This window comes from Caretta caretta, chromosome 4 (genome assembly GCF_965140235.1).
Source record: "Caretta caretta isolate rCarCar2 chromosome 4, rCarCar1.hap1, whole genome shotgun sequence".
Lineage (NCBI taxonomy): Eukaryota > Metazoa > Chordata > Testudines > Cheloniidae > Caretta > Caretta caretta.
Genome location: NC_134209.1, coordinates 20,412,482 through 20,436,567, shown reverse-complemented (window position 1 = coordinate 20,436,567; position 24,086 = coordinate 20,412,482). Strand labels below are relative to the sequence as shown.

The following is a 24,086-nucleotide window of genomic DNA, read 5'->3' as shown; positions in this document are numbered from 1 at the left end:
CAGTAGTATGGGCCGGTACAGGCAGCCACTTTTTACTGGTAAGTCGTACCAGCCCGTACCGCCTTACTTTCACCCCTTGGTTCGGCCCTACCCAGAGAGCAGAGTTTCCCCTATAGACTGTGACTTGCTGTCTGCCTGTGGTGAGAAAACTTTGCTTTGAATTTAACATAGTTTGTTAAGTTAGGCACCAGTTACATTTTAACTTTATTTTCTTGTAACCATTTCTGACTTTTATGCCTCATTACTTGTACTGAGTAAAAATCTCTCTCTTTGTAATTAATAAACTTGTTTTATTGTTTTACCTAATCCAGTGTGTTTAAATTGAAGTGTTTGGGACACTCCATTTGGCATGGCAAGTTGTGCAGACATTATTTCTATTATAACGGACTTGATATCAACTTGTACTGTCCAGGAGAGGGCTGGGCAGTACAGGACATACACTTCTGGGGGAAAATCTAAGTCTGGGAGTGCGTTGGGGTCACCCTGCAGTATAACCCAGGCTGGTAAGAGACAAAGTGTGACACAGCTGAGAGTAATTTATATGCTGCAGGCTGTAAGATGTCCTGGTTGGAGGCTACAGCAGCAAGGTTTTGTAAAGGACATCCTAGGCTAGAGGACAAGGGTGACGCAGCTACTCATCTGTCTGGATTCTACCCTGGTATGACACAGAAGGATGTTGCAGTAATCAAGATGATAGATGGTGAGAGCCTGGACAAGAATTTTAGCTGTGTGGATGGACAGAAAAGGACATATCTTAGAGATGTTACGCAGAAAGAACTGGCAAGATTTAGATATACCCTGAACATAAGAGCCTAGAAAAAGTCCAAGTCAAAGATGATCCCCACGTTACAGGCCTGAGTGACAGACAGGATGGTGGTGTTGTCCCCAGTGATTTAGAAAGAAGGTAGTGAGGAGGACTTGGGCAGGGTGGGGCGGCGGTAATTAAGAGCTCTGTTTTAGTCACATTGAGCTTGAGCTGACAAAAAGACATGAAAAACAACTGTTCACTCAGAACTAGCATCAGACCAAATTCATTCCTTTTAGGACACACAGTAGCAGTACTGAACGCTTCTGATATTGGCTCGGTCTGAAAGTGACATAAAAGAGGAAATACATATCCAATGAGTTGCTTTGACGTAAATATCCAAAACACTGCTAAACAGTTAGGGTTCTTACACACATAAAATACATGACTCAAATCCACAGAAGCAAGGAAATGAAAAATTATGCCCCCCAACAGTACACAACCTCTATTCCCCCCACCCACAGGCATACACTTTACTGTTAACAAAACCACCCTACACTACAGACCACAACTTTAAACTTTTTGCCGTTCTGCACACACACCCCTTTCCCAGATTATACTTATCCAACATTAGTACTTGTGGATGTTTGGTATAGTAGTTGGTTATGCTGAGAGAGGGCAGGCTGGTAAAGGGGATGATGGAAGGCTGGGATCCCTATTGCGGTAGTTGTGGCAATGGTAAGGTGTGTGCCCCTTCCCCCACTGGGTGTAACTGCTAACCCTTTGGGAACCTGTAGCATTTTGGAGCTTCAGTGCAAGCATCAACACTGACGGTGCCGAAGTCACCAGTGCAAGAGCGCTGGGGTGGTGGTGTCGAAGCCATAGCTTCCTGTGCCAAGAGCAACATTCTCAGCGGACAAGACTCCCCTGGAGGTGTCTAAAGGAGGGCTGAGGCAGGCTGCATTTTTGTTTCAGGCACAGGATGACATCTGCAGCCAACTTTGACACTCTGCTTATTATGGTCAATATCTAGGCAGATAGAGCCTACTGTCATCCGTCACTGACATAGTTCTGCCATACAGACATGTCTTGAAATCACTGAGCAGTCTCTTTCTTCAAAAACTTTCCTACAACAAAGTTAGGGAGCATCAAGAAAAAACAGAAAATCAGCGAGGAAGACCGAGGCAGAAACTGATGGGTCCAAAATGCATTCAGAAGGAAAAATAAGCAGCAGAGAAGCACATTAGAATGCAAGATCACCAAAATAATCAATAATATGCTGCAGAACTGCACTGAGGCAAAAGCCTTAGGCAACCTGTCAAGTTGACTGCAGAATACAGCAGCCCCTGTGCTCAGCAATACAGGTCATCACTTCTGTTCACTGCTCTCTGCTGGCTCGTCACTAAACATGGAAATCAGTTTAAAGATATCTGACTTGCCTTGCAAAGCTCTGCATGGAACTGGTCTTAGCTACTGAGACACCATCTCTCTGTCTTTCTGATTCCAGTGAAACTATTGGCCAACACAGAGCAACTTGTGACCACAGGTTACAGAACCTTCCCAGGTTGACAGATCAAGACTTACTGCCAGATAAAATAAGAATGACCTCTGACCACATGGCACACAAAGCAAAATATAAAACCCAGTTCTTTCTCCAAGCATACAACTTTTTATTTAAAAAAAAAAAAAAAGAAAAAAAAATTCTTAGCTAGCCCATTAGCAAGGAAGAGAGAGAGAGATCACTTTGTTGTTGACTTTACTCTTGGGAGACACTCACGGCTTGTCTGTATCATGGGGACTATAGCGGCACAGCTATGGCATCACAGCCATGCAGCTGTAACCCCATGGTGTAGATGCACACTACACTGACAGAAGCAGTATTCCCGTTGCTATAGTAACTCTACCTCCCTGAGCGATGGAGCTAGGTCAGCATAAGCCTTCTTCTGTTGACATACTTGCATCTACACTGAGGATTTATATCAGCATAGCTACAGTGCTCAGGAGAGCAGTAGCTATGTCAATCTCAGTTTTAAGTGTAGATCAGACCCGAGATGGTACAGTGATGGGCACCAATACAGAAGCCTAGAGAAAAGGAAAGATGGGGTGGAAAGCTGAAAATGCTGAAAAGTATACAGTAAAAAGAGCTGGAGTGACACACAACCATAGCACACCAGGAGCTTCTTCATGAAGCAGGGTCAAGCATAAACTGGCTGCAAAGTTCAGAGACCAGCATTTACATCATCCAGAGGATGGCATGTCACTTACAGCACGGGGCCTGACCCACACTCTACCTCCATCCTCCAGGGTCAAAATTCTTTAATAGCTGTAAAAGTTCCCGTACCCTCATGCTCAGGAACTAAGACCCAAGCATAAGATTCCTAGAGGATGGTACCTTTGGAGAACGGCTCTGGCCACACAGGAAGTTTACTGAAAGACTGACCCAATAGGGTATGTGGACAGATGGAAGGAAACAATCAGATGTACTTTCACCAACCTGTGTTTTGTTTTGAGCTTGATGATCCACCCTGCTCTAACTTTGCTTTTTTCTTTTTGGAAGATGTTGAATCAGAAGAGGGTGCCGTACGCTTTTCTACAGCAGGAGTGGAGAGTGCTCGTTTTTTGAATAGCTCTCGTTCTCTTAGCAGGCTTGGATCCATAATTCTGTCACGAAAAAAGGAATAGGGAAAATAAAAATCAAAAAGGTCAATGAGGTATCTAAAGTGTACAGAATTTTAATATTTTATTATAAATTCCCTTATTTATGAAATTTACAAATGCCTCTTTTTGAAAGGTAATATAGAGGAAAGGGAGTAATTTTAAAATGCAATTTCAAATGTACCAAGATGTTATTCTCCAAAACAAGAATTTGAAAAGCTAACACATTAGTGCATGATTTTCTGAGGTCATTCTTAGTAACTGTGACTATAAATATGCAAAAAACAAAACAAAAACAGATAACATCTATTAGTTTGACCCTTGAATTTTAGGCTTTGCAAAAAACAAAGGTTTTTCTATATACAATATTAATAAAAACATTGTTGTGATCTTTATCATTCAAATGAAACAAATTTTATTTGGGTTTGTTTACAATTCATATATACTGTAGTATTGTGCCACTGAAGGAGAAAAAATAAGACTGACTACAAACAAAAGTGAAAGTGACAAATCTATTTTCACTATTCAGACTCAGGGAAATCCATACAATAAGCATATGTGGTGAAAAGTTAATTAGAGATTTTCACAGTCTTGCTGTTTTAATAATCTCAACCATAACAATGGATGCTTAGATAAGGATACTAGTCTCTCCCAAGTTACCTCTGAGGCTAATTTTCCACTATAAATCCTCCCCTGAATTTAGCACTACCGCGTCCTACTAACTTTGGGAAAACTGGGGTTCCTAAGTGCTATCACAAAACAAATAATGAACAACTAAACTAATTCACTGTAAACTGCACCTCTTATTGCTAAGCCTAGAGGACTTCTGGCGGTAGGGTGTTTCAATCTTTTTGTTTCATTCTGGAACAAAGAATTTAATCAGAAAACTCTGAATGATAATTGGGAATGGTTTACAAACACCTTACTAGCTGTCCAAAAAGCCACAACCCCACAACCAAGGAAGGTGGCCATATTTGTTAAAAAACTGATCAGGTTTAGATGGGAGGTAAGACAGCTATACCAAATAAAACAATAACATGGATAGTAATGAATACAAATGAGAAGTTAGGAAATGCAGAAAATTGATAAGGGAAGCAGAGGAACACAAGGAGAAATCTATGGCCAGCTGAGTTAAGGACAACAACAAGGAGGTTTTTCTAACATTAGGAACAAAAGAATCCTAACTATGCTATTGGTCCATTACTAGAGGAACATAACATAAGAACAGCCATACTGGGTCAGACCAATGGTCCACTAACCCAGTATCCTGTTTTCCAATAGTCGCCAATGCCAGGTGCTTCAGAGGAAATGAACAGAACAGGGCAATTATTGAGCAATCCATCCCCGTCATCCACTCCTAGTTTCTCGCAGTCACAGCCTAGGGACACCCTGAGCATGGTGTTAGATCCCCGATGAGCTTGACTAAAGCCTTTGATGGACCTATCCTCCACAAACTTATCTAATTCTTTTTAGAATTATACTTTTGGCCTTCACAACATCTCCTCGCAATGAGTTCCACGGGTGGATTGGGTGCTGTGTGAAGTAGTATTTTCATATGCTTGTTTTAAACCTACTTTAAACATAATTTCATCAGGTGATCCCTGATTTTTGTGCTACGGGAAAGAGTACATAACACTTCCTTATTCACTTTCTCCACACCATTCATGATTTTACAGACCTCTGTGATATCCCCCCCCCGCATAGTCATCTTTTTTCCAAGCTGAAAAGTCCCAGTCTTGTTAATTTCTCCTCATATGGAAGTTGTTCCATACCCTTAATCATTTTTGCTGCCCTTCTTTGTAACTTTTCCAGTTCTGAGATATGGCAACCAGAACTGCATGCAACCAACATTCAAGGTGTGGGTGTACCAAGGATTTATAGTGGCACTGTATTTACTGTCTGATTATCTCTCTCTTTCCTAATGGTTCCTAACATTCTGTTAGCTTTTTTGATTGCTGCTGCACACTGACCAGATGTCTTTGGACAATTATCCACAATAACTCCAAGATCTCTTTCTTGAGTGGTAATAGGTAGTTTAGATCCCATTCTTTTGTATGTATAGTTGGGATAGTGTTTTAAAACATGCATAACTTTGCATTTCTCAATACTGAATTTCATCTGCCGTTTTGTTACCCAGTCACCCAGTTTTCTGAGGTCTCTTTGTAACTCCTTGCAGTCTGCTTTGGACTTAACTGTCCTGAGTAATTTAATATTGTATGCAAATTTCACCTCCTCATTGTTTACCCCTTTTTCCAGATAATTTATGCATATGTTGATCAGCACTGCTCCCTGTACAGATCCCAGAGGGACATCACTATTTACCTCTCTCCACTGTGAAAACTGACCATTTATTTCTACTCTTTGTTTCCTTGTCTTTTAAACGGTTACTGATCCATGAGAGAACCATCCCTCTTTTCCCATTACTTCTTACTTTGTTTAAGAGACTTTGGTGATGGTCCTTGGCAAAAGCTCTCTGAAAGTCCAAGCACACTATATCCACTGGATCCCCCTTGTCCACATGTTTGTTGACCCCCTCAAAGAATTCTAATAGATTAGCAAGCCTTGATTTCCCTTTACAAAAGTCACGTTGAATCTTCTCCAACATACCATGTTTATCTATGTTTCTGATAATACTGTTCTTTACTATAGTTTCAACCAAATTGCCAAGTACAAAAGTTAGTCTTACTGGCCTGTAATCATAGGTGCTGGAACAATGGGTGCTGCTGCAACCTCTGGCTTGAACCGGTTTCTATTATATACAGGGTTTACAGTTTGGTTCAATGGCTCTCAGCATCCCCACTATACAGATTATTCCAGCATCCCTGCCTGTAATTGCCAGGACTGCCTCTGGAGACTTTTTCAAAAATCAGCATCATATTAGCTATCTGCCAGTCATCTAGTTCAGAGGCTGATTTAAGCGATAGGTTACATACCACAATTGTTAGTTCTGCAGTTTCATATCTGAGTTCCTTCAGAATTCTTGGGTGAATTCCATCTGGTACAGAGGCTGATTTAAGTGATAGGTTACATATCACAGTTAGTAGTTCTGCTATGTCCTATATGAGTTATTTCAGAACTGTTTGGCTAATACCATCTGGTCCTGGTGATTTTTTTACTGTTTAATTTATCAATCTGTTCCATAAGCTCCTCCACTGACAGGTCTGGGACAGGTCCTCAGATCTGTCACCTAAAAAGAACAGCTCATGTGTGGGACTCTTCTTCACAACCTCTGCAGAGAAGACCAATGAGGAAAAGCTAAATGAATTCTTTGCAATGGCTTTATCTTCCTTGAGTGCTCCTTTAGCCCCTTCATCGTCCAGTTGCCCCACTGATTGTTTGGCAGGTTTTCTGCTTCTGATGTGCTTAAATTTTTTGCTGTTAGTTTTTGAGTCCTTTGCTAGTTGCTCTTCATATTCTTTTTTGGCCTACCTAATTATACACCTCTACCCTGATATAATGTGAATTCAGATATAACGCAGTAAAGCAGCGCTCTGGGGGGCAGGGCTGCGCGCTCCAGCAGATCAGCGTGTCTGGCTCGGACAAGCTGCTCTGAGCAGCGTGTTAAGGGGGCTGGGCCAGGGCCGAGGAGTTGGATAAGGGGCAGAGGGTCGAGGGGGGCAGTCAGGGGACAGGGAGGGTTGGATGGTTGGGAGGTTCTGGGGGTGGGGCGGTCAGGGGATGGGGAAAGGGGGCATTGGATAGGGTGTGGGAGTCCCGGGGGTCCTGTCAGGGGACAGCGGTGTGGATAGGGGTCAGGGCAGTCAGGGGACAGGGGGGATTGGGTAGGGGATGGGGTCCTGGGGGTGATTAGGGATGGGGGGGATCTCTGGAGGGGGTAGTCAGGGGACAAGGAGCAGGGGGGCTGGATGAGTGGGGGGTTCCGAGGGGTCAGTCAGGGGGTGGGAAGTGACTATTAATAATTGAAATGCTCAAGGCCAAAGCAAGTTTGATATAATGCAGTTTTACCTATAACGCGGTAAGATTTTTTGGCTCCCGAGGACAGCGTTATATCGGGGTAAAGGTGTACTTTTACACTTGACTTGCCAGAGTTTATGCTCCTTTTTATTGTCCTCATTAGAATCTGAATTCCAGTTTTTAAAGGATGCCTTTTTGCCTCTATTTCTTGTCCTTTGCCATTTAGCCATGGTAACATGTTTTTGGTCCCCTATGTTTTTTAATTTGGGGTATACATTTAATTTGAGCCTCTATTATGGTGACTATGCAAATGATAGAATTATCAATACTAATGCAAAGGTAGATATGTTCAATAAATATTTCTGTTCTGTATTGTGGGGGGAACAGATGTAGAGTAGAACCTCAGAGTTACGAACACCTCAGGAATGGAGGTTGTTTGTAACTCTGAAATGTTCGTAACTCTGAACAAAACATAGTTCTTTCAGAAGTTTACAACTGAACAATGACTTAATACTGCTTTGAAACTTTACAATGCAGAAGAAAAATGCTGCTTTCCCTTTATTTATTAGTAGTTTCTGTTTAATACTGTACTGTATTTGCCTTTTTTTTTTTTTTTTTTTTGTTCTCTGCTGCTGCCTGATTGTGTACTTCTGGTTCCAAATGAGTTGTGTGGTTGGCCGGTCAGTTCGTAACTCTGGTGTTTGTAACTCTAAGGTTCTACTGTAATCATATTATATGATAACACATTTTCCTTTCCACCAGTATTTCAGGAGGATGTTAAACAGAAGCTACTAAAGTCAGACATTTTGAAATCAGCAGCTCTGGATAACTTGCATCCAAGAATTTTAAAAGAGATGGCTCAGGAACTCGCTGGACTGTTAATGTTGATTTTTAATAAGTCTTGGAACAAGAAGGACTTTCCAGAAGACTAGAAAAAAAGCAAATGTTGTGACAATATTTTAAAACTGTATGTGGGATGACCCAGGTAATCATAGGTGTGTTGGCGTAACATTGACTCTGGGCAAGATAAGGGAACAGCTGATACAGAAATACTGTAGTCAATGACAATCAAGATGGGTTCATGGAAAATAGATCCTGTCAAATTAATTGGATATCTTTTTCTGATGAGATTACAAGTTTGATTTATAAAGGTAATAGTGTTGATTAAACATACTTAGACTTCTACAAGGCATTTGAATTGGTACTGCAGAATGTTTTGATTTCTTTTATAACTTTCTAGTTTTTTAACATGGCACACATTAAATGGTTTAAAATCTGGCTTTTAGGTCTCAAAATGTAATCAAACGAGGAATTATCATCAAACAAGTGTGATTCCAATCGGATCCTGCAGGGATCACGTCTTGTCCTATGCTATTTAACATTTTCATCACTGACCTGGAAGACAACATAAAATCATCATGATAAAGTTTGCAGATGACCCAAAAATTGGGGAAGTGGTAAATAATTAAGAGGACAGGCCACTGATTCAGAGCGATCTGGATTGCTTGGTGAACTAGACGCAAGTAAACAATATGCATTTTAATATGGCAAAATATGAATCATAGAATATCAGGGTTGGAAGGGACCCCTGAAGGTCATCTAGTCCAACCCCCTGCTCGAAGCAGGACCAATTCCCAGTTAAATCATCCCAGCCAGGGCTTTGTCAAGCCTGACCTTAAAAACCTCTAAGGAAGGAGATTCTACCACCTCCCTAGGTAACGCATTCCAGTGTTTCACCACCCTCTTAGTGAAAAAGTTTTTCCTAATATCCAATCTAAACCTCCCCCACTGCAACTTGAGACCATTACTCCTCGTTCTGTCATCTGCTATCATTGAGAACAGTCTAGAGCCATCCTCTTTGGAACCCCCTTTCAGGTAGTTGAAAGCAGCTATCAAATCCCCCCTCATTCTTCTCTTCTGCAGGCTAAACAATCCCAGCTCCCTCAGCCTCTCCTCATAACTCATGTGTTCTAGACCCCTAATCATTTTTGTTGCCCTTCGCTGGACTCTCTCCAATTTATCCACATCCTTCTTGTGGTGTGGGGCCCAAAACTGGACACAGTACTCCAGATGAGGCCTCACCAATGTCGAATAGAGGGGAACGATCACGTCCCTCGATCTGCTCGCTATGCCCCTACTTATACATCCCAAAATGCCATTGGCCTTCTTGGCAACAAGGGCACACTGTTGACTCATATCCAGCTTCTCGTCCACTGTCACCCCTAGGTCCTTTTCCGCAGAACTGCTGCCTAGCCATTCGGTCCCTAGTCTGTAGCGGTGCATTGGATTCTTCCATCCTAAGTGCAGGACCCTGCACTTATCCTTATTGAACCTCATCAGATTTCTTTTGGCCCAATCCTCCAATTTGTCTAGGTCCTTCTGTATCCTATCCCTCCCCTGATGCATACATCAGGAACAAAGAATGCAGGCCATATTTACGCAGTGGTGGACTCTATTCTGGGGAGCAGTGATTCTGCTGATGGTAGATAATCAGCTGAACATGAGCGCCAGTGAGATGCTGTAGCCCAAAGGGCTAATGCGGGACTTACAGGGAAATCTCGAATAGGAATAGAGATTTTACTTCTGTATTTGGCACTGGTGAAACCACTGCTGGAATACTGCATCCAGTTTTGGTGGATGATGTTGAAAAATTTGAGAAGGTTCATAGAAGAGCCATGAGAATGATTAAAATATTAGAAAACATTACTTATAGTAAAAGACTCAAGGAGCTAAATCTATTTAGCTTAACAAAGAGAAGATTTTACTTCAATACAGTCTAAGTATCTACATGAGGAACAAATATTTGATAATGGGCTTTTCAATCTAGCGGAGAAAGGGATAACAATATCCAGTGGCTTGAAACTGAAGCTAGACAAATTCAGACTGGAAATAAGGCATACATTTGTAACAGTGAGAGTAACTAATCATTGGAAAAATTTACAAAGACCTGTGGTGGATTCTCCAACAGTCATAATTTTAAAATTAAGATTGGATGTTTTTCTGAAAGATATGCTGCAGGAATTATTTGAGAGAAGTTCTACAGCATGTCTTATACAGTAGGGGTTTTCAACCTTTTTCTTTCTGAGACCCCTCCCCCCCATGCAATAAAAACTCCACAGCCCACCAGTGCCACAACAACGGCTTTTCTGCATACAAAAGCCAGAGCCAGTGTTTGGGGATATCAAGCAGGGCAGTTGCCTGGGGCCCCATGCCATGGGGCCCCCACAAAGCTACATTGCTCAGGCTTCAGCCCCGGGTGGCGGGGCTCAGGGTCCTGGGCTTCAGCCCCAAGCGGTGGGGCTTCGGCTTTCTGCCCTAGGCCCCAGCGAGTCTAATTCTGGCCCTGCTTGGCGGACCCCCTGAAACTGGCTCGCGGTCCCCTAGGGAGCTCCGGACCCCTGGTTGAGAACCACTGTTATACAGGAGATCAGACTCAATGAACACAATGGCCCTTCTGGACTTGGAAGCTACGAAGCAATTGAACAAAGTATTTGTGAGATGAGGTTTTTTGAAGTCTTCATATGTTCTTGTTCATATGTAAGAAACTGTAAAAACTCCAAATGTAATCTTATTCTGCTGGTGTCTACTAGTTTTGTGGTATTATTTAGGTATTAACGACAGTATAGGCAAGCTTCCTAAAGTGTATATCTGTGCCATCCTGTGGGATTGATAGGCCTTAAATAAGTCAATTTGCCAGCTTCCATGCACATATTATAAAAATCTGCATGGATTCCAGCACAGTTTCCAAGACCTGGACCAGGCAGTGCAGACACAGTGAGTACGAGAGGGTCACTGTCTTTCAAAGAAAATGCCCTAAACAAAGGATATTCTCAAACATTATTAGCTATGTATCAATAACAAAGAAAAAACTTTAGCAGAAAAGTCATTCAAAAAGCCTGAAAACTAGGAAATTCAAAATAAAGATTAGGATTAAAAGTTTAATACACCCAAGTAAGGAGGATAAAAATAAATTATTAAAAAAATTACAAGAATTTTATTATATTTTTTAAATTTAAATTAATTACAAGGGTTTTTTTTAAAAATAAACCTATTTAAAAATACATTTGAAATTGACAATCTATGTTAAGGCATAAACTTATTACAATCATTTAAATTAAATACAAAAAAATAATATTAAACAGCAAATGTTTTAAAGAAAGTCAAACCACTGAACTGGTGGAAGACACTGTCTAAGCACCTGGACCCAGAGTTTGCTGAAGTGCTGAACCAACTTTTGACAGCAGTAGCCTCTGGTGCAGGTACAAAAAGAATATTTCTTCATTTCAGTTTATTCAGCTAGTTCAGTTCAATGACTAGTTCAAAGTTAATCAATCAAATGAGAGTTGAAAAGGCACGACAGCTTGTTTTCCTCTTCAAATCTATGAATAAAAACTAGGCATGAGAGGATGAGATCTACTAGTCCTAAAATCTCTAAGGACATGGTGATCAGAACCAATCTGTTCAATGCCTTCACTACAGATAACACTTCCTTTGTTTAATATATTAATTACTTTTAAATACAAAGCATGTTTTGATAAACTTCGATAAAAAAATTCTTATGAATTCAGCACTTGATAGTTTCTTTTTTACAAAATAGTTTAAAATGCTGTTTCAATTTAATGCACTTTAATTGAACTTGAATTTCCAAACAGAGGTTGACACAAATCACAAATAAAAAATTAATCAATCATTCACCATTTTATAACCATCAAAAATGTAAAAATTAAAAATCTGAATAAATGTAAAAGTAAAGCTATATAATTGCTTAAATATAAATAGCTACACCATATCCTCCTGGTTAGCAAAAAGCACCACCAAATTTAGGGGAAATTAACTTTTCTTCAGGAAAATAACTAAAAAGTACAAATGGAAAAGACAATTAAAATTGATGATTTACATCAAGGTTTCCTGCTTGCTGACTGAAATCATTATTAAAGTTGGTAATTTAAATTGTTTTGCTCTGCTCCTAAGTAAGCTCTTTGGGGCACGGACTGTTTTTTCTTCTGTTTGTACAGCATCTAGCACAACGGGCTCCTGGTCCATTACTAGGGCTCCTAAGCACTATGGGAATACAAGTAATAAACAGCAGTAAATAAAATAGGCTCAAAAGCCTAAGTCTCACTGACTTTAGGAAGCAGAATCCACCCACTGTGCATGTACCACTTACACACTCACAGAATGTTTTTCAATTTGTCTTCTCTTAACGAGAAAATAGTTTACAACCAAAGACAGTCCATGCAACTGCCCCATTATAGGTCCTTTACAACAGGCAAAGGATATTTTACAACTATATTAGCAACTTACTTTCTATAAGTTGCTTGGACTGCTTGTGGATGCATAGACTGTGGTGTGGGGAGGGGGGGGATGTCCCCTGGTCGTCTTGAAATGTATAGATGGGAAATGTTACTAGATACCCCAATTGCAGTCTAAATCACGAAGCCCCGCACAGGGCTCAAGACGTTAACGAGATGAAATATCATCACATAAGTGTCCTGGCCTTATGCTAGAGGTTACACAGGATGGATAGGGATAAAAACACTGAATACAGGTGGGGACGCCCTTCACTCTGTGCTTCATACTTTCCAGTGCTCATGGATACTTACAACGGACACCATCAGTTTAATCACTTTTCTGAATTTTTTAAAAATTTTCTTTCTACTATCGTTACACTCAATTAATGGAAAGAGAAGGTTATTTTTCTTCACTTTATTTTGCTGAGTTTGTTTACTCTGTGCATTGGCAAGGCTAAGCATCTAGTCCATCTGTCAGGTCCCCCTGGAGCACATGGTGGTGTCTCATGTAGGACAAGGAACAAGAAATATGTTTAAAATCCAAGCCACCACAACAGTAAGAAGGCCATGGACTGGGTGAGGGCCTTGGGTAGGAACCACACATGGCCGTCCACTGAGGTGATGTTTGAGTTATAGGTGCTGGAATTAGGAGTGTGGGGTATGCCACACCACCCCCTGGCTTGAAGTGGTTTCCATTATAGACAGGGTTTACAGTTTAGTTCAAAAGCTCTCAGCACTCCCATTATAAAAATTACTCCAGCAGCCCTGGTTTGAGTGACACTTGGCAATAAGCAGCAAACCCATGAGCCCTGCTGTCTTTTGCAGTTAGAGCAGTAGAGACATGCCTACAGCAACAGGTTCACTGAGAGCTTTCCTGTGGGCCCCATCCACTCATTTGCAACTATGCTGGGACCAGTTCTGCACAACAGCAGGACCCACGCAGTGACGTCTGTGAGTAGGGGGGAAGAGAGGGAGTCCCCTTGGGCCCATGCAGCTGTTGGAGGAGGAGGGGAAGGAAGGGGTCCCCTTGGGAACATACAGCTGTGGGGAGCAGGGAAGTCTTTACTGGCCCACTCACCTCTGTGTAAGGGGCGGGGGGTGGAGAGAGAGATCCACTGTGGGCCACACAGCTCTGTGGGGAGGAGGGAAGAGGGAGAATCCCCCCCCCCCCTCCCGCGACCCGTGGAGTTGTGGGGGGGGGCGGGGGAAGAGAGGAAATCCACCCCTACCCACTTGGCCAGCGGAGCTCTGCGAGAGGAAGAAGAGACAGGGGGTCCCCCCAGCCTATGCAGCTCGGGAGGGGGGGAGAGGACAGACACGGGCCCGTGCAGCTCTGGGAGGGGGGGAGGACAGACTCGCTCCCCCCCCGGCCCGTGCAGCTCGGGGAGGAGGACAGACAGGGGCCCGTGCAGTTCCGGGAGGGGGGGAGAGGACAGACACGGCCCCCCCCCGGCCCGTGCAGCTCCGGGGGCGGGGGGAGAGGACAGACACGCCCCCCCCCCCGGCCCGTGCAGCTCGGGGGGCGGGGGGAGAGGACAGACACGGGCCCGTGCAGTTCCGGGAGGGGGGGAGAGGACAGACACGGCCCCCCCCGGCCCGTGCAGCTCCGGGGGCGGGGGGAGAGGACAGACACGGCCCCCCCCCCGGCCCGTGCAGCTCCGGGGGCGGGGGGAGAGGACAGACACGGCCCCCCCCCCCGGCCCGTGCAGCTCCGGGGGCGGGGGGAGAGGACAGACACGGCCCCCCCCCCCGGCCCGTGCAGCTCCGGGAGGGGGGGAGAGGACAGACACGGGCCCGTGCAGGTCCGGGAGGGGGGGAGAGGACAGACACGGGCCCGTGCAGCTCCGGGGGCGGGGGGAGAGGACAGACCCGGCCCCCCCCGGCCCGTGCAGGTCCGGGAGGGGGGGAGAGGACAGACACGGGCCCGTGCAGGTCCGGGGGCGGGGGGAGAGGACAGACACGGGCCCGTGCAGGTCCGGGAGGGGGGGAGAGGACAGACACGGGCCCGTGCAGGTCCGGGAGGGGGGGAGAGGACAGACACGGGCCCGTGCAGGTCCGGGGGCGGGGGGAGAGGACAGACCCGGCCCCCCCCGGCCCGTGCAGGTCCGGGAGGGGGGGAGAGGACAGACACGGGCCCGTGCAGGTCCGGGGGCGGGGGGAGAGGACAGACACGGGCCCGTGCAGGTCCGGGAGGGGGGGAGAGGACAGACACGGGCCCGTGCAGGTCCGGGGGCGGGGGGGTGTCCTCGCGTTCCCTGGCTGCCCCGCTCCAACCGCCCCGCTGGCGCCCGAGAACTCACCGGCGAGCGAGGCCGCCCTGACGCGCGGCGCGGCGCGGCGCGGGGGAGGGGCGGCGGGAGCGGAGCGGAGCGGAGCGGAGCGCAGGCAGGGACGCAGCAGGCTCCGGTCGCGGCTGCGCTCCGATTGGCCCAGCGGCGCCCGCCGCTCCTCCCGTCATGCCCCGCGCGGCCGGCGGCGAACCGGCGCCGCGCGCTGACGTAGCGCCCGGCCCGCGCCCGGCCCAGAGCGGGCCCCGGGTCACCCCGGCAGCGCTCACCCGGGACCGCCCCTGCGGGTCGCGACTTGGTCCCCCGAGTTCGGCGGGTCCCCGGGCCCAGCGGGCGCCCCCCGCACGGCTGGGGGAGGGGCCCCGGGCCGGCCTGGCCCCCAGGGGTGGCGGGCCCGCGTGTGAGAGTAGCCGCCTCCGGTAGGGCGAGCCGGGGTCCCGATTTTATAGACAGCCCCGATAGCCGGGGCGTTTCCTTAGAGGGGCTCCTGTTACCCCCCCGCCCCCCCCCGGTTTGTCACACTTGCTGCCTGGTCACCCCGGCCTCAGGTAACTCTGAAGCAGCTGGGCACAAACCGGTTGTGAGTTTTATGCTTCGGTTCCACCAACCCGCGTGTCAAGTGTAAATGCCTCAAGACCTGTAACAGCCTTAACATGGCCCCCGGGGGGGGGGGGGTGCAGTGCCACCGTGCACGGGCAAAACGCGTGCCCCTGCCCCGGGGCAGATCTCTTTGCTTCCCCGCAGAAAATTCCAGGGAAGCCGCCACACAAGTGGTCACACCCCCTTCCCCGGCTGCACAGGTGCCTCCTTGCCGGTGCCCGGAGCAGCCGGCAGAGAGGTAAAGCACCGCGGGGAGAGAGGGCTGGGGGTGCCGTTCACGGGAGTCACACGCCACTGCCCCGCCCGCCCCGCCCCATTTCTGTGAGCACAGAGCTGGCGGGGTGATGGAGGGTGGCAAGGCAAGCTATTACCAGCAGGACAGTGGGGTGGGAGGAGGTATTGTTTCATATTCTCTGTGTGTATATAAAGTCTGCTGCAGTTTCCACGGTACACATCTGATGAAGTGAGCTGTGGCTCACGAAAGCTCATGCTCAAATAAATTGGTTAGTCTCTAAGGGGCCACAAGTACTCCTTTTCTTTTTGCGAATACAGACTAACACGGCTGTTCCTCTGAAAGGTGGCAAGGGTGTCGCTCTGGCTCGCTGACTGCAGCTGGATGCCACCTCCTGGGTCCCAGTGCGGGTCGGCCTCCGCTGGTGTGTGTGCTGGGTGCCCTGCGTGGATTCCATCCCGCTTTCTGTACAATGGTGAGTGCCTGCGGTGGGGCAGGGGGAAAGGAGCTGGGGTGGGGGAAGCAGCAATGGGGAAGGAAGGGGGGGTAGGATCGGGGTGAGGGGAAAGGGATAGGGGAGGTTGCAAGGGGAAAGGCAAAGAGGCAGTGGGGAAGGGGGATAGGAGAATGGGGACAGGGTAGCAGGAGCCTGGCATAGGGCATTCCCTCGGTGGCAGCAGCAGCAGCTGGGGCTCAGCCATTAAACAGGCCCATTGCACCTGCACCCCCACCTCACTACGCCTCAATTAGCTGCACCCTGACCCCCACCCAACCCCCACAGCATCTTGACCCCCTGCTGAGTTCCCCCCCACACCCAGACCCCCCCTGCTGAGACCCAACCACCTTCACCTGGACCCTCCTACAGAATCCCATTGCCCCTAAACCCAGACCTCCCCAATGAGCCCCTTTGCCTCCAGATCCCCCACTGAGCCCACCTGCACCCAGATTGACCCCCACTGAACTCTCTCACCCAACACCTGGATCCCCCCCACTAAGCTCCTCCACACTTGGATGCTGCTGGGCTAAGCCTACCTGCCCACACCTGATGCGACTGGCGTGGAGGGGCAGGGACCAGGGGTTTTTCTGGAGCAAGCCCGACTCTTGCAATGTGTCAGGGTTAGGTGCAACCTCACCACCAAATCCCTGCCCTGGGGGCGCTGCAGGGTGATCTGCTACCTCCGTGCACCCCGTGGCCTGTGCTCCCCCACTGCCATGCTGGAGCCTCTGCATTTATTTATTGACAAATAAAACTTTCAGAATTTTAAAATCTGTGCAGAATTTTTAATTTTCTGGCGCAGAATGCCCTCAGGAGTAACTATGGGAGACATTATGCTGTGGAAGTTCCTTGAGTCACATGCAGTAATGAACTAGAGCACACAGACTAAGGATGATGAAGGTTGACCTTGGGGGGGAGTGGCTCATACTTTCTCTTAACTATTGTAATTAGAATTATCACAATTTTTTCACACTTTTCTGCTGCAGAAGTGAAGAGGAGCTGGTGTGCCAGGAAGCTCAGATGCACAAAAGGATGCTGCTCCTTGTTCATTCTACTATGAGAGGCCTTTACCAGATAACATGATGTCTCTCATTTCCATTTTGGTTTATTAGGCTGACACACTCCTCCCCCAGGACAGCATGGTACTATATTGTTCCTTTGGGTTAAGTTTTGCTTTGCCTACTGCTATGAAACATTTTCCTGTATCTTATACTGTGTTTGGTGGGTAACTAACTTACTGCTGTACGGGTATGCTGGCTGATTTTGACATTACATTTCAAATCAGAATTTTTAACTTTTATTGATCCCTAATTCAAAAAAATCCAACCCACATTATCCATACATTTTAAAAATTGAAATTTCATCTCATAGAACTAATGCTTGGAATTACAAACAAGTCTGATTTCTCAAAAAAGGTAAATGAACAGGATTACAGAAGGAAACCAACAATAAACTATATGTATTGTAAGTACCGTTATGCAGCATTTTATTATAAAAAATACACCACGGTGCAAGTACAAAGTGCATAATGGCAATTTTAAAGGTATTTATCACATTTTACCATATATATAATTTTCCTAAATTCAACAGAAATATAGTGAGTTCCATACAGCACATCTTACATCAGATATACTGCACAGTATTATCAGATCAAAGCAGATTTAACGTTAGTAGATCCAGAATGCTGAGCTGACATAATATGTATTAGCAGCAAGGTAACACTTATTCGTTTTGTGGCACTGAACCATCTGCAAGATCCCCCATATTCTACATTCTTCCATGCCTACTATCAGCCTTTAAAAAAAAAAAAAAAGGCACTGTAAAAACTTAGCACCTGCATAATAAACTCAATTCCAACTGATGAGACGAAGGTTTTGAAGATGTTCATAGAGAAAGTAAATGCACAACAACAAGCAGCTGAGATGGCCTGGAAAGAACTTCACAGAAGTTGCCCAAATTTTCACATTTAGATGGTAATAAATGGAATCTACTAATACATCGTTTCTCAAACTGATCCCCAAGGGTACTCCAGGGGGTCCACGGGCCCCACTGATCAACTCCTCCCCATCCAGGAGGTGCAGCGGGGCTAAGGCAGGCTCCCCGCTGCTCCCGGAAGTGGCCGGCACATCCCTGCAGCCCCTGGCGGGTGGGGGGGGGGCAAGGGGGTCTCCGCGTACTGCCTCCACCCCGAATGCCAACTCCGCAGCTCCCACTGGCCAAGAACTGCAGGCGATGGGAGCTTTGGGGGCAGCACTTGTGGGTACAGGCAGCACACAAAGACCCCTGACCCCGCTCCCCCCCACCTAAGCGCCGCTGCCAGCTTGGTTGGGAGCCACCCGCACTAAGCGTCACCGGCCAGAGTACACACGCAAACACCCTGGACCCCTGCCCAGACCCCACACTCAAACTCCCTGACAAATCCTGCACCCCCTTCTGCACCCTACTCCTGCCCCAGTCTGGTGAAAGTGAGTGAGGCCGGGGGAGAGCAAGTGATGGAGGGAGGGGGGGATGGAGTGAGCAGGTGGCAGGAAGAGGTGGGAGAGGGGTGAGGCCTTGGGAGAAGGAGTGGAGTCAGGGCAGGGCCTGAGGCTGAGTGGGGAGGCCCCCAAAATTTTAAATCAAAATGAGGGTCCTCGGATTGCTTAAGTTTGAGAACCGCTGTACTAATATATAATAAACTGACAGTAAAAATCTTGGAAAGTTTAATCCTAATAGTGAAAGTAGCAAACAGCCTCTATAAACAATGTTAACATGACCTAATTTAACCCTTGGGTCAGTTCTTTATGTACTTGAATTCAAGATCTTGCTGCTTGATATGGGTGCTTCCCACACACTGACAAGTCCAAGAACTGAGGGGCTCTAGTTCCAGCCCAAGCTCAGTAATGGTTTCAACTGTGAACAAATGAACGTGTACTTCAGAACGCTAGTTGTCCTGGAAACTAAAAGTAAACCATCTCTAATGTAGTGCTTGCAACTCGATTCTCAATGACAATGGAGCCAGATTGCTCATGTATATGCTCTCTCTGAGCTTCTTTAAAAGAGAAAGTTGTTGATATTTCCAAGTTCAACTAAAAAGACCTTTTTTTGCTCGCACTTTGGATTTCTTGCCAGTAGTAATGGAAGAATCTGCTCCCTCTGAAGGTCCAAACCATTCTGGTAACTTCCTCTTTGCAGGCTGAGTCTGGAAGGAGATAAGTATAACATATTATTAAGGCTGCGAGTCTGGCACAGAAGTCACAGATTCTGTGACTTTCTGTGACCTCTACAGCGACTGGTGGTGGCTCAGGGGCTGCCCGCGCCAGGAGGCCCCTGGGCCAGCAGCAGCAGTTTGGGTGTGTGGGAGGGGGCTCAGGACGAGGGGGTTGGGGAGTGCAGGGGGGTGCTTACCTCAGGGTGGGGGACTCCCCAGTTCCCACTGGCATGGCCACCCTGCAGCTCCTAGGTGACGGAGGGGTCTCTGTGCGGCACCCGCAGGTCCCCCCGCTGCAGCTCCCATTGGCTGTGGTTCCCGGCCAATGGGAGCAGCGGAGCCTCCTGCCTTGGCACCTGCATCCGCCGCCTAGGAGCTGCAGGGACGCGGAGCCGGGTAGGAAGCCCCTGCCAGCCTCGCCAATCCTTCCCACCTCCCAGCAGGGGTCCCAGGCCACAGCCCCCCTCCCCCAGCACCCCTGGACACCCCCCCTCCAGAGCACCCATGGCTCCCCCTCCCAAGTTTTAGTCACGGCAGGTCTTTTTAGTAAAAGTCATGGATAGGTCACGGGCCCGTGAATTTCTGTTTATGGCCTGTGACCTGTCCATGACTTTTACTAAAAACACCCGTGACTAAAACATAGCCTCACGTATAATACACAGTGCTACGGTAACAATATGGACTATTCCACACCTCAACTGAACAATAAAAATCATGCTCATCCGGAGGAATGCAAATATGTGTTACCTTACTGTAAGGTTCAAAACGCTCTTTGTGAGGAAAAGGTGCATGTTTTTAAAAAGACTCCAGTGAACATGAAGTACCAGTCCACCAACAGAGCAACAGCAGTAGCCAAGGCTCGGAATGGGCGGGTACGTACCAGTATAGCATAGCAGCTATTAGGCTGTTCTTCAGAATCTCAGATTTTGTTTTTTTAAAAAAAAAAAAAGGCAGTCTCCAGCTATTATGATAGCAAAGAAAACTCAAAAAATGAATTAGTGTAACTGATGCAGCAACACCTATGAGAGTCTTCAGAGAGCCTGGAACAATCCTCCTGCCCAACTCAGCTCAATGAGGGGTTCAGGCAGAGGTCCAGGGATGATGATTTAAATGCTGACATTAACTATTTCTCTTTTGTAAGGGTGTGTAACAAAGGGGAGGGAGGGTTACAGATCTGTGCCATTTACTGTGAGTGACAGCTCCTTTTGGTGTCATGAGAGACATTTTCCCCCTCCAACCCATGGAGCCCGGCAGAGCCATAAGCATGTATACACCCCACCAAAGAGTAGCCAAGCCCAGGAGAGGGGTCAAAAGTTGCACAAACTACAGTGAGTACATCTCATTTTGGTGATTCATGGGCAGGCCTTATTTTGTGAGCAGAGTTAGGATGAGTGCTGCCACCCCATCCCCCGCTCCCACCCCCCACCAGTGTGACCCTGTCTAATAAGAACAAGGAGAAGCTGGGTAATTTTTGGTTGTTGCAGTGTATCAGCTTGAGAAGGAAACAATGGCTTCTGCAGATTAGGAAAGACCAAAGTAATCAGAATGTGGGGTAAACCAGGCTTGGTGCCTGGATGCAGCATGCAGGTGCCTGGCTCTTGACTGGTATGAACATCACACCAGTGCTCCTCACCATGCACTGGCTACTAATAAAATTCTGGGTACATTTCAGGGTCTCTCTCTTCTTCAAAGCCCTGAAATAGCTACAGCCCAATTATTGCAGGGACCACTTCTCTCCATCCCCTGTCTATCTTGCTTTGGTGAAGTGGGAGAGCCCAGGTTTCATCATGTGACAGCTGGACATTTAAGCAAACATTCCACCATTACGGCATAAAATTTCCACAAGTCAGGCAGAGTCACCTTCAGATTGTAGGGGGGAGGCTCTCCCTCACCCTCCATGGGATGGGCAGAGCCCTCTTCCCAAATTCCCCTGCCCCCAAACAGCCTGGGCAAAAACTTCCTTTCCTTCCAACCCTCCTTCCCCCAAGCAACTTAGGCAGGGACTCAGCTACCCCATCCAGAGTGCCCGGACAGGGAATCCTCTCCCCAAGACCTCGAGTAGCTCACCTAGAGACGCTCTCCCTTCACAACCTCCTCAGCACCCCACAAGCTGGACAAGAACCCAACAACCAACTTCCCACAGGTCCAACAAAGGATGCATCATCTCAGCCCGATACTAGTCAGGGCAGGGGCCCACTACTCAATTCTACCCCAGTGCCCCACAGACTTGGCAGTGACCTTCTCCACAAATCATCCTCACCCACACACCTGGCTCTCAGTTTACTGAACGCCGACCCCAGCGACTCCCCAGGGGGATCGATCTGGGACTCTAGTCACTCTTCATAAGATTTTAAAGCCTTCTCCCAAATGTGTAGGATAGGAATAGGTAAGATGGGCCCTTCTCCACCCATTGACTACATCAGCTTTAAAGCTGCTACACCCCCTGCCGGGCACAGTGCTTCAACACCTACATTACTCTACATGTCCAAAGCACTGTACAAACCTCACTGGCCATCAGCTAGACAGGCTATATCCCCATATACCGATGGAGAAACAGAATTAAAGCCATGTACCCTAGGCTACCACTAGCTAACACCAATGTCAAGGTGTTAAACTGTGTCTACAGTAGGTGCCACGTAGCATTTGCAGGCAAATCAGCGACTGAGAGTTACCCTATTTAAAAAAGTCCGTTTTTCCTAGTGGGAACAGACTCGCTGGAGGAACTTGGATAAGAAGAGAGGAGCTCTTCACTCTTAACCCCTGTGTTCATTCCTCTAGACCAGTGTTTTTCAACCTTTTTGATACTAAGGACCAGTTTGCTGGCTTACTAAATGGCGTCAGGGAGCTCTCAGAGACCAGCACCCGTCTACAGTCGTTGAGAAACACTGCTCCAGATCACACTCCCTCTCAAGGTGCTGACACTGCACCATGAAGATGGGCACAGTATAAGACCGAGAGAGAGAGATTAGGCAAGATGGGGTGAGACACTGCAGAACTCTAAGTGTGGCTTGGATAAGGACAGAAAGTCTCCAGTGTCAGTGGGATTGGATAAGACCAAGAAAATACATTTGCTGTAGTTGTTAACTCTGGATTCTAAAGAACCTCATCCAAGCCTTATTTTGGACAGGGAGTGGGAACTGTGATCCAAAATCCAGACTGCTAAGTGATTCAATGTTGGATCCAGATGGGGTTGGGCTGTCTTCCTGCTTGCAAAGTAAGATGATTTCTGATTGGCAGGATTAACAGAATAACAGCTATTCCTTTGCTAATAAGAACAGGCTGGAACTGAAACAACCATGCCCAAAGCAGCACCACCAGCATGTTATTAGAGGCATCACAGTGCCTCTTTTAGGAGAGGACAAAAAGAAAAGAATGATACACATGAAGAAAAGCAAAAAGGTCTTAGGTGGATTGGGATCTGCATGCTTCCCTATCAAGCTACGAGCCAAGACTGGAAACCCAGTATGCTCCCTGCTTTATAAGATCAGGGTCTTATAAGATCTTTTATGAGATGCTAGATTGTGGCAGAGAATTACTGTATATAAATTGATGGAGTCTGGCATCTTTAGGGCAGAGAGGGAGACTCCTGATGGTTAAAAATAAAATGTAAATTTAAATTTCTATGGAGGTTAACACTGAGAATTGTAACAAGTTCAATACAAACAAGACACTAGCATAGCTGGTGAAGGGGGGATGGGCAGGTGAGCCTCCTACTCAGTGAGGTCGGTCCCACTGAAGTCACTGGACTTTCACTAAATTCTGCTTTCACAATAATTGTAAATAATCAGCGGCTGATAATACTTGGTGCGCTGTTTTTAGGCTAGAAGCTCTTTGGGGCAGGAACTATTATATATTTGTACAGCACCTAGCACAATGGGACCCAACCTGGCTGAAGCCTTTAGGTCCTACTGCAGTATAAAAGTTAAACAACATTAATTACTATAGATCCGACTTTAACAGCATGTTCTTACAAAAAGGATAGGGTATTTTAATGTATATAGAAACTGAATTAAGATATGCATCCAGTAGTCCCAAATGGTGAGAAGGTACTAACTATAGTAAGTGATATTTTACAAGTCTGTCTGGTTTGTTAGCCTCAGGGTAGATTATTTCTAACACGTAAGATCTTATAGACCTCTGTACATGGTATTAGTGAGATTGATACTGGATACTTTGTACAGTCTTGGTGTTCATTTTTAAAAGGATGTTGAAAAATTGGAGAAACTGTAGAAAGGAGCCACAAAAATGATTTGGAGTAAATGGCTTACAGTGAGAGACTTGAAGAGCTTAATCTGTCTAGTCTGAGAGAGACAAGCTTGATTTCAGACCATAATTACTGCACGGGGAAAAAAATAGTAAGTTGTATGGGTCTGTCTACATAGCAAAGAAAAACCCACAGCTGGCCCATGCCAGCCGACTCAGGCTCGCGGGGCACAGGAAGACTTCTGGGCTGAGGCCCAAGCTCTAGGACCCTGCGAGACGTAACTAAGATTATGGATCAGAGTGCTACCTTTGATTGGGAGTCACTGAACAGTTCCTCTTCATCAGGATCCAAGGGAGGCTGATTCCAGGAGGCCAAATGAAGGGAGGTTTGATGGCTTGGTACATCCCGTTCTGCATTTGGGGGTTGTTTGTTATCCATCTTGCTGCTCTTTACAAGCTTCCCATTTTAGA

At 46.7% G+C, this 24,086-nt stretch overlaps 2 protein-coding genes and 1 non-coding gene across 9 annotated transcripts in view; 1 reads left to right on the top strand and 2 right to left on the bottom strand.

Moving 5' to 3' along the window:
* Positions 1-15,037, bottom strand: part of GTF2E2 (general transcription factor IIE subunit 2) — a 66,022-nt gene extending 50,985 nt beyond the window's left edge. The window contains exons 1-2 of the mRNA XM_048848762.2: positions 14,907-15,037; positions 3,240-3,406 (exon numbers count right to left, since the gene is read on the bottom strand). Coding sequence (XP_048704719.1) covers positions 3,240-3,402 — 163 coding nt within the window. The 5' untranslated portion in view covers positions 3,403-3,406; positions 14,907-15,037. The remainder of the gene's footprint in view (positions 1-3,239; positions 3,407-14,906) is intronic.
* LOC125636127 (uncharacterized) lies at positions 13,465-17,690 on the top strand. 6 transcript variants are annotated; one of them, XR_007356480.2, is made up of 3 exons: positions 13,465-13,557; positions 16,047-16,201; positions 17,209-17,690. It is a non-coding gene; the product is annotated as an uncharacterized LOC125636127 (transcript). The 6 variants fall into 6 exon arrangements; XR_007356478.2 differs by lacking the exon at positions 13,465-13,557 and adding an exon at positions 15,100-15,313; XR_007356475.2 differs by lacking the exon at positions 13,465-13,557 and adding an exon at positions 15,100-15,442.
* WRN (WRN RecQ like helicase) overlaps positions 17,681-24,086 on the bottom strand; it is a 112,664-nt gene continuing 106,258 nt past the window's right edge. For both annotated transcript variants that reach the window (XM_048848757.2, XM_048848758.2), the window contains exons 35-36: positions 23,923-24,072; positions 17,681-19,403 (exon numbers count right to left, since the gene is read on the bottom strand). In XM_048848757.2, coding sequence (XP_048704714.2) covers positions 19,287-19,403; positions 23,923-24,072 — 267 coding nt within the window. In that variant the 3' untranslated portion in view covers positions 17,681-19,286. The remainder of the gene's footprint in view (positions 19,404-23,922; positions 24,073-24,086) is intronic.